We start from the raw sequence: 9994 nt of genomic DNA on the forward strand, positions 1-9994 counted from the left end.
CCTCCACTCACGGCTCACCTGACATCGATGTATGGATGAGTCACAGGCATGTTACGTCACAACATAGTGGGTCACATATAAGCGGAAGTAATGCTATGCAACTTGAACTTGAAAGGGCTACTCGATACACGTGTTCTGAGATTGTTTTTTGTTGGATTTGATATTTTGGTTTTATGGCATTCAAACTGCTTTACTAATATTATGAAGCTGGAGTTTGTTTGTGTGTTTGAAAAATTATTTCAGTGATAGATAGCCCATTTATCGAGGAAAGCTGGCCATATATAATCACGCTAAGACCAACAGGAGTGGAGCAACGCAGGTGAAACTGCGGGGCGCAACTAGTGCTTTATAAATATACATTTTTGAGAAATAGAAAAGAGCATTTCATTTGTTTTCGTGTTTGAATTTGACAGAACACACAGCTTTTGATTATGATCTTGTTTATGATATTAAAAATAATATACCTTTTTGTTTTTTCTATGTAGAGCTAAAATTATTGTTCCTAATCACAGACATTCAAATACATTATTAGGCTAGGTTTAAGAAAGAGAAAATATTAGCTACAATTTCATATGACGTGTTTAAATGTGGTTTTATACAATAACTACAAAATATTACATTTATGTATTTTATTATATTACTAATTTCTTAAATATAATACTTATTACGTGTGTAAAGTCAAGTAGCGTGATTTCGCCTAAAGTAATTTCATTATATTCCTCTTCATGTCTATTTTTAAACTGTCTTATGTTCAGAAGTTTGTATAGTGAGGTTATTTTTACTTATTTATATATTATTTCATACTTAATTTTTAAATGTTTTATTTATAAATAAATAAATAATTTGAAGAATAGTCGAAAAGCGGTCTTTCCTCTTCAGATACAAGTATATCATTCGGTACAATCTATGTCCAAATCAAAATGCACCTCAGGCAACTGTGATTCATAAAATCTATTAAATGAGGAAAATATAATTTTCCCACACGTTAAGTATTTTGGAAATTCTGTCCATTATTTGCATCGTCATGGTTTCTTGTGTGTTTTTATATTTATTAGATTATTTAATACTGTTTATATAAAGAATTAATTTTATACAAATTATTAAGCCAAGCACAAGTTAAACTTCCCGTTTAAAGATAATTATGATATTCAGCTTCAAGGAAAACCGAAAAAATTCGTAATACCAATTCTGTGATACTAATTTGTACAAAAATAGTTTTAAGGCAAATTAATTGCGGTCGTATATAAATGTAGTGTGTAACGTATCATGTATGTTTTGTATGTGTGCGTCATACTATATAGTCCGTTTAAGAGCACTTGTAATAGCAGTTGAATCGCAGTTGAATACATTATTATACACCCTACAGTCTAGTAAAGTGTTTCATTACCACAAGACATTGCATGGCGACCCTGCCAGTGCTGCCTCGCGGCAGTACTGAGCTATGGATCATTTTTGAAAAATAATATTTTAAAAGTTAAAATTTAAAAAAATAATTTTTATGCGTATTCTCAAATCGCAATGTACCGGATAGAAAATTTATCAATATAATAAAAAAAATCGACGAACGTGAATATGGAAATTAAGAACAGAATTTATTTGACGAAGAAAGATTTTTTAAAACAAAAAAAAAATCTATGGAAATTTGGAATATCATCTATTTATGAAAAATTGTGAAATAAAATTGGAGATTTGGAAGGATGCAGCTGGAGCCGGGAGATCAGCCAGTGTGAATAGCAGACATTTTTGCAAATGGCCCAGAATCCCGAATGTCCCGAAATTCTAAAGTGACGACGGAATACAAATTTTATAGGTGGTAAAAGTTTATATTTAATTTCGTGAAAAAAAAAGCTAAAAGTGAAATTTAAAGTTCAAGCAGTGTATTTTACATTAAGGTAACGAATTATTTTAGTTAAGTAAAAGATTTTTTTTTTGTCAAAAACCATTATTGTGTTATATTAATTATTATACATAAACATATATAGCTATGTATAATCAAAGTACTTAGTAACAGATAATTCTATTAGTTCATTGTTTGTTTTATAAAGCGCTACCAAATAGGGAAATGGTATGCAGCGTCTGTAATTTCGTCTCATATTTCGTGTTACCATGTAGGCAACTAGGTAGTCACAATGCATCGTTCTGTGTATTTTATAAAATGTTCGTAATGAAATACGATCTTGTCAATTCAATTGAGTGTGAAACTTTTTTTTAAATTAACATTTTGGATTCGGAGGGTCACACTAATTTCATAAATAATGATTGTAATGAAACTTATATTTCAATATTTAAAACATGATTTAAAGACACTAAAGTAAAAGTATATTCTTATTTGATTAAATGAATTACCATGATAAATATCTTATGATATTTGTGAAGAATAGACGAAGAGAAAAAGTAAATATTTGTCGTTATATGAATACAAAAAAAATTACTCAGATTGTTTTTTTTTATTAGGATATAGACGGAATCTTAGCTTGATCACCTAAGTTTTTCTTTTATATTCCTATAATAATGTGACATTGAATTACTCGAAGAAATAAGAATTAATATTGTATGAAAAATAAAAATAAATTAATATGTAAGCCTGAGAGCTACAATTGAAAAGTGAAATGATATGATTTATTGTTAGAAACAAGGTACACCAGGATACAAGACAGGCACGAATCCTTGTAATTCTGATCATGATTAGGTCGAGCTACCACTCGTGAAGATAACTTGGACACAATATAGTACCTACCTATGAATAAAGGTATAAAATATATGATAATATAATGATGTGTTAAAAGAAATGCCTGAATTAATGTTAATGTTATAAATAAATAAATATATTTCTTGTATCTTGAATTTTTGAATATAATAAGATGAATAATATAAAACACGACGGTGTTATTAATTATAATTATGATAAATATTAAGAGGGAAGATTACCCTAAATGAAATTGTGTATCTTGATATTGTTGTACGTATGAGGAAGTACATAAAGAATAAAATATATGAAGAAAATTGAATACAGATAATGAATATTATGTCGTTACTAACTATGATGTGTAAACTGTAAGCACATAAATAAACGTATTCTATGAGAATATATTGTAAGATTTATTGAAAAATAATTATTATTTTACTCGGATATGACTATTAATTAATTACGGACTGTGACATTTTTAAATACGGATATGACGATAAAATATTTTCTAATATTGTATAATTTTTCCATTATTTTCGTACATGAGAAGTTAATTAAAATTATTTTCTTAAATCTATTAGTATTAGTTACTATGTAGTGTGTAAGCCAATGTGTAAGCGTGTAGAATGTTCTTTTTTGGGGTTTTAAAAAATAAGTAATTATTAATAAGTGGAAATCCATGCTATTGTTTCAATTTTAATTTTGATTTTATTTACTCGTTTATATGATAGGTATTAAGATATGTAACCAAAAACGAAGAAAAAATTTGCATTATATTCAGCTAAAAAAAAAATATTAATTACTATTTTTTTATTATTTTCTATGAGGGGAGATGTAGTGTGTAACGTATCATGTATGTTTTGTATGTGTGCGTCATACTATATAGTCCTAAGGTTCTACAGTTTAAGAGGAGTTGTGCACTTGTAATAGCAGTTGTGAATACATTATTATACACCCTACAGTCTACTAAAGTGTTTAATTAATACCAAACAACATTGCATAAACATAACGGCCTGATATAAAATAATATGTGACTTAATTAGGTAAAACATGAGCAATTAAAATACGTTTAGAAAGACAATATTTTATGAGGAAGGTAATTTTGAATAGAAACCGAACAAATCAATTCTGCACATACTAATATATTGCACGCCTCATAAGCGAAGCGTTGAGGTGGGTACTACTGTCACTTCGCGCAAAACATCTGATTTTTCAAACTTAAAATGTCTATAAGTATCATACATTGCACTTGTAAGATAATACATACACACACATATTAAGAAAAAACACTATTTTTAACGTTCATGATATTTTTGATGTCATTTTTGTTATTTAAACTAGTTAAAAAACAGTTTAAAAAAGTTCTGTCTTGGACGTCCGTGTGTCTGTATGTGCGGATCCTTTTTCTTGTTAACACGATAGCGACCGAAATACTTTACTAATCGAGTCTTTTTTTTTCTCTTACGCTTGAGTATGCTCAGGAATAGAACCCTTTCATTTTTCAGGGTCTGATTCGATGTGGTTTAATTGTTATTAAATAAACAAAAATAATAATTAATAAATATTTATTAAAAAAAAATTATGAGGCGTGCACTTTTGGATTTTCCAAATTATTTTATTTTATCAAGAGCTAGCGATCCGCCCCGGCCTCGATCGTGGTACGTATTATCATAGCTTAGATTACTGTCTGAACATGTACATAATATGTATCTAACTGTACAAGAAGCGTAAGTAGAATTTTTAAACTCAGTCCAGTAGTTCCCGAGATAAGCGCGTTCAAACAAACAAACTCTTAGTTTAATTAGTAATAATTTCATCTTCACGGGACGATTTATTTCGCATCCAAGTTTGTTAATATTTATCACCTAGAGTCTAGACAATATCTAGAAGGAATTAAAAACCTTTTCAATACGAGAATCACTCTCTAAATACAAATATACAAATATTTATTAAAGAGTTTAGTAGTTCTAAATTTAAAACTTACATAAAAAATGTACTAGTTCAGAGAGCGTACTACAGTATTCAGGAATATATGGACGATAAAGACCCATGGAGGGTTGTCGCGTAAAAACCACAGGACAGTTCTTTGGCATATTATGTAGTTAGATATAAGTTACATATTATGTAAATTTATTGACATTATTTTAAAAGAGCAACTATGGAGTTTCTTGCCGATTCTTCTCCATAGATACTGCTTTCCGAATCGGTGGTAAATGTTAAAAATACTATGTAATGACGATTCGAAAGTGCTACTAAATAGTAGTCTAATTGAATAAATGAATGTTTGAGTTTGAGTTTGAGTTTGAAATAGATACATATTAGAAATCTGTGACTACAGTAGCAATTACAGAGACTACAATTTTATCAGAGCATTGAAATTCTGTTTAGCCGACTCTGACTCATTTATATCTGCTTCTATATGACGCACTTAACAGTTATCCAATTTACCTTTACTATTTGATTTAACAAGTGCTATATACTTATGATAACAAGGTTTGTTTAATATATGAGTAAAGGTAAATTAACGTAATTATTTTTAAAACAGTTGTGATATAAAATTATGTTTTTATCAAACAACGTGGTGTAGTGGATAATAATTATATTGCGAAGGTAAAAGATATGCAGGTGCAATTTGAATTGTATCTTTTAAGACATACCTACATACCTACATACCTACTAATTTTATTTTATTTTTTAAGTTATATCTACTAAAGACCATAGACTCTCTTATTCATAAACTAGGTACTTATGTAAACAATTATTAAATTTTTCCCTTCCAACCTGTGCTTCCAACCTTTTTATATAACGATTGTGGATTAGATCAACATGACATTGTCAATTAATCATTTGCAATTTTATATAAAAGAAAAAGAGTCGATATTCTAAAATAACAATATGATGAACATACGAGAAATCAAATCATATGAAGAGGAAGCTATAGATACCGTTGTGTCTGTTATCAACAGGGCCAAGGAATCTCTTGGAGTGCGGCAGACTTTGAAGCAATTAGCAAGTAAGTTAGAATAGCAGAATACCTGACAGTTATTTTGGAAAAACCCTGGTAGTGTCTTTTTATTGAACAAGCCAGTATGAAAATCGATAAATAAAAAATCTTCAAATTGAAGTAAAGTATACTTAAGCAAATACGAATAGCTGTTATAGTCCAAAATATTTTAAATCAGAGAGAGACGGTGAAATCAGAGTTAATTTCTGTTACAAATCTAGGCTCTGCGGAATTATTTTTCTTTACCTGATGTTATTATATTATTACATAATATAAAGTTCATGTACCAACTTATATTCTGGTCCTTGCAATTCAATTTAATTACAATATCTTAATTCTTATCTATACCAATCTATACGATATCTAGAATACATTATTATTATCACAATTTCAGAAACTCGGGATCTCCTTTCACCACCAGCGAAAGTAGCGTTAACAAATTTAAAGTGTCCCCTCGTCACCAACGGAGAGGAGCTGATAAGGAATGCCATTGATAAGGACTGGAAGCTCACTGACACCTTGCTGTACAAGTTGGTTTACCAGGGAATGTCGAGGGATGAATGCTCGCAGTATTATTATTTTGAGGTATGGTATAGCGTTGATACTGATGTTAAAAGTGATAGGCAGTATGGTTTCATGGTTGAACATTTGAAATGATCTTGATGAACTTTAGCATATAGAAAAAGATTTCTTATTACTTCAAAAATGCAAGCTTACAAGATTAACAAGCAGATTTTTATAATTTTATCAAAGGAAGGAATGCGTTTGATAAAATATTAAGAAATTCTTGGGTTAGACCCAATAATTTACAAACAATTTCCAAATGTTTCATTCAAAGGAAGGAAATACAATGTATGAGGATTTTGTGATTTTTCATACATAATTTTATGAAATTTTTCTTGTAAAGAATTTTTTACTACAACCTTTGACGAGATCAAAATTAAAAAACAATTCATATAATTTTGGGAGTCTATTATTTAAAATCATATCTTGAAATTGACAGGCAATATTCAGTCAGCCTACAGTGCAATATCCGATCCCGCAAGCCACAGCCTCCGTGTTTTTCAGGATTGAAGACAAACTAATTGAACCACCTGAGAATAAAGGTGTTCCAAAGGTAAGAGAGCAATATCTATTTATTTATCTATACTAATATTATAAAGCTGAAGAGTTTGTTTGTTTGTTTGAACGCGCTTATCTCAGGAGCTACTGGTCCAATTTGAAAAACTCCTTCGGTATTAGATGGCCCATTTATCCAGGAAGGCTATAGGCTATATAATATCATCACGCTAAGACCAACAGGAGCGAAGTGATGCGGATGAAACCGCGGGGCACAACTAGTGTGCTATATTATTTATCCTACAGTTCATTATTACATTAGTTAGTTCACATGAAGAGAATTCTCAAATTGTATGTGAACCATTCAAGCTTCAGCTCACGAGTAGATACTATGTAATAATTCTTATGTTATGATCATTCATATCTTTCGTTAGTATCTAATATGCATTTTATATCACCAGCCCTTTTTCTGCTACATTAAACACAAAGTCACATATATAAAAACTTTACTTACCTAAAAACATACAGTTTATTTACCCGAAGAAGAAATCATCATTCACCATCACATCAATTGATAACGATGATGATGATGATGATGATGATGAACTTCCAGATGGTGTTCAGAATAGAGGGTCATCACCGCAGCCACGACGTGCGTTACGTGCGACTCTGCGTGGACTGGATCCTCGGTGTTATCAAGATGAAGTCCAAGCTCTTTGAGAGGATTGAGAATATTGTGCTGTTTTAGTTTTGATATTGAATGATTTGTAATCAAATTATGATTTAGTGGATTTAATGTTGATATTAAATGGGTAAAATAAATGACTAGATATCGTTTTATTTAGATATTATTCTGGTAGATACCTATATTATTTTATTTGAACCTGAGTTATAGTTGAAAGATGTATCCAGGTAGAGAGGAATTATTTATTTATTTATTTTAATCCATACTTCCATACTAATATTATAAATGCGAAAGTAACTCTGTCTGTCTGTCTGTTACTCAATCACGCCTTAACTACTGAACCAATTTGCATGAAATTTGGTATAGAGATATTTTCATACCCGAGAAAGGACATAGGCTACTTTTTACCCCGGGACATAGGATAGGTTTTATCCCGGAAATCCCACGGGAACGGAAACTATGCGGGTTTTGACTGCGCGGGCGAAGCCGCGGGTGGTAAGCTAGTAATTTTATAAAATTATTATGAGAAATACTACAAGATGATGTAATTTAAACGAAATTTCAATTATTTATGACTAAGAAGGAATGTTTGGTGATACATTGGCAGATTAATTAAAAGATAGGCATGGACCCCATTGTATGTATGTCTCAAGGTTTAGAGGACCTCACACACGTTCATTATTTAAGATCGATTAAAGATAAATTCTCAGAAACATTTAAATTAGTCTAAATCCTTGAAAATGGCTCATGAATATTTATGACTTCTGTTTAATTTACGTGTCTGGTGATCGGTTTTAGAATTTACTTTTGAAGTTTATGTCCCGGCAGCGAAGCCTCCATTGCAGTGAGTTACGACCTTGTCTTTACGAATACATTTTCACAGAATATCCTTTAGCGTGGTATTCAATTTGTAACTTATGGAGTTATATCCAAACAAATCTATATTCTATATACATACCTAGTTTCTGTTTTTCGGAAATTTCCAAAATTCGGGATTAATTTTACTTCCAAAGTTTGGGTTTCGTATGTGTTCTACATTCAAAAGTATATCGAAAAAAAATTCAGCCCTTCAATATTTTATATCGCTTAAAATTAAATCGGTATCATCTCTAATCCTTGTACAAACTTCCTACATGTTCTAGAAAATCCCTGTACACTTGCACATGCATTTACTATAGCTAAAAACATGGGTTGAGTAATAGATATTCATTCCAAGAAATATGACGGTTTTGCCAAACATACGACAACCACGATCTCGTTTCTACCCAGATTAGCATTTCAAATACGTTCAGTGAAAGTGGATCTATTGAATAACGTAAGGACGTTGGCTTTACTATTATTATTGGTTATATTGATAGTATCACGCAACTGGTACTGAAGCAAAATATATTCAAATATATCAGGTAGCATTGAACTTTATTGAGCTGCGGAACTTGATCTGAAACCAGCTAAAATATTGTTAGGTAATAAAAATACAATAATTCATAAAACGAAAACAAGCAAAGGATTTTGTTTTGTTTGGTTTAATTTCCCAAACAGTTTATCACTCAACACTTAGTTATTAAAGAACAGAATTTTTATCATACAATGTTTTCCACAAATTCCACTAAGTCTGTGGCAAACATTGACTGGGCAATTCGGCATATGGCTATACGCGATTCAGCATACCTGATTGTAATTTTTTCTTTACAGACAAGAAATCAAAACCATATTATGATAACCTCCTCTCTCCTTAATGTCAGTTAATTTTTCTATTCCTTTGATAATAAGTTACCTATATTTATTTATATCTACCTGCCTTACCAATCTATCCAATGTAGTAATTTTATCCTGTCCAAAAAAAATTTCTTCACGTAGGTAAAGCCACGGTTCATAGTTAGTATACCATAAAATTACGTTACTACAAGGTCCAAGTTCATGCTACACTGTTAAAATATATTTTTAGCACATTGAGGTCGCGATACCCGCATACCTACCCGATAAATTGAACAAGACTCGTTGTTTTTGAGTCCTGTGACAAGCCCGTATGTTCAAATTATGAGAAGTGACGAAATTTAAGACGAAATTAATTTGCAGTTTTTGAAAGGAAGTCTTTAGACTTTTTTTTAGAAGCCAAATGCCAGCACAAAAGAGGCCTCGCGGGACGCAACTAGTCTTACGATGAATTAAAATAAACTGTAAGGTATATTGCAACATAAATGTTACATAATACATTATAATATTATCACAGACTAATAATAATATACTGATATTATCAATGAGTAAATAATATGATTAAAAGTAAAGTTACATGTTTGCAATTTTCTTTACAGTTCATTACGAAGCAGTTTTTATCTTGTGGAATTACTATTTGTAGGTAATGGTAAACAATTGTGTTTAATGTGTATTCGTCTTAAGATAATATTATGAAATAGCACATTTATTAGTTATCATCTAACTGTTGTTACAAAATATTATATACTCCATAACAAAATATCTATGCCTCACTCAAATCTTCATAAATATGTACGTTCAAGTTGGTATGAACAGATGTTGATGTGATTATCATCTTTCGCGTGGG

The 9994-nt window shown here is 30.5% G+C and overlaps 1 protein-coding gene across 1 annotated transcript; it reads left to right on the forward strand.

Moving 5' to 3' along the window:
- Positions 1-5584: 5584 nt before the first annotated feature.
- Positions 5585-7497, forward strand: LOC149901575 (uncharacterized). Its single transcript, XM_090110861.1, has 4 exons — positions 5585-5699; positions 6085-6275; positions 6694-6807; positions 7363-7497. The coding sequence occupies exons 1-4, from the start codon at positions 5585-5587 to the stop codon at positions 7495-7497; spliced, it is 555 nt and encodes a 184-aa protein (XP_089966987.1).
- The last annotated feature ends 2497 nt before the right edge of the window (positions 7498-9994 follow it).

Source organism: Colias eurytheme, chromosome 16 (genome assembly GCF_061535395.1).
Source record: "Colias eurytheme isolate Ceu_HAF_F1 chromosome 16, ilColEury1 Martin Lab GWU primary, whole genome shotgun sequence".
Lineage (NCBI taxonomy): Eukaryota > Metazoa > Arthropoda > Insecta > Lepidoptera > Pieridae > Colias > Colias eurytheme.

What these genes read in the sequence shown, in the direction of transcription:
- LOC149901575 (XM_090110861.1), top strand. Translation starts at nt 5,585, where the DNA reads ATGAACATACGAGAAATCAAATCATATGAAGAGGAAGCTATAGATACC. An exon ending in GACTTTGAAGCAATTAGCAA is followed by an intron (nt 5,700 to 6,084) that starts GTAAGTTAGAAT and finishes TCACAATTTCAG; the next exon opens with AAACTCGGGATCTCCTTTCA. An exon ending in AGAATAAAGGTGTTCCAAAG is followed by an intron (nt 6,808 to 7,362) that starts GTAAGAGAGCAA and finishes ATGAACTTCCAG; the next exon opens with ATGGTGTTCAGAATAGAGGG.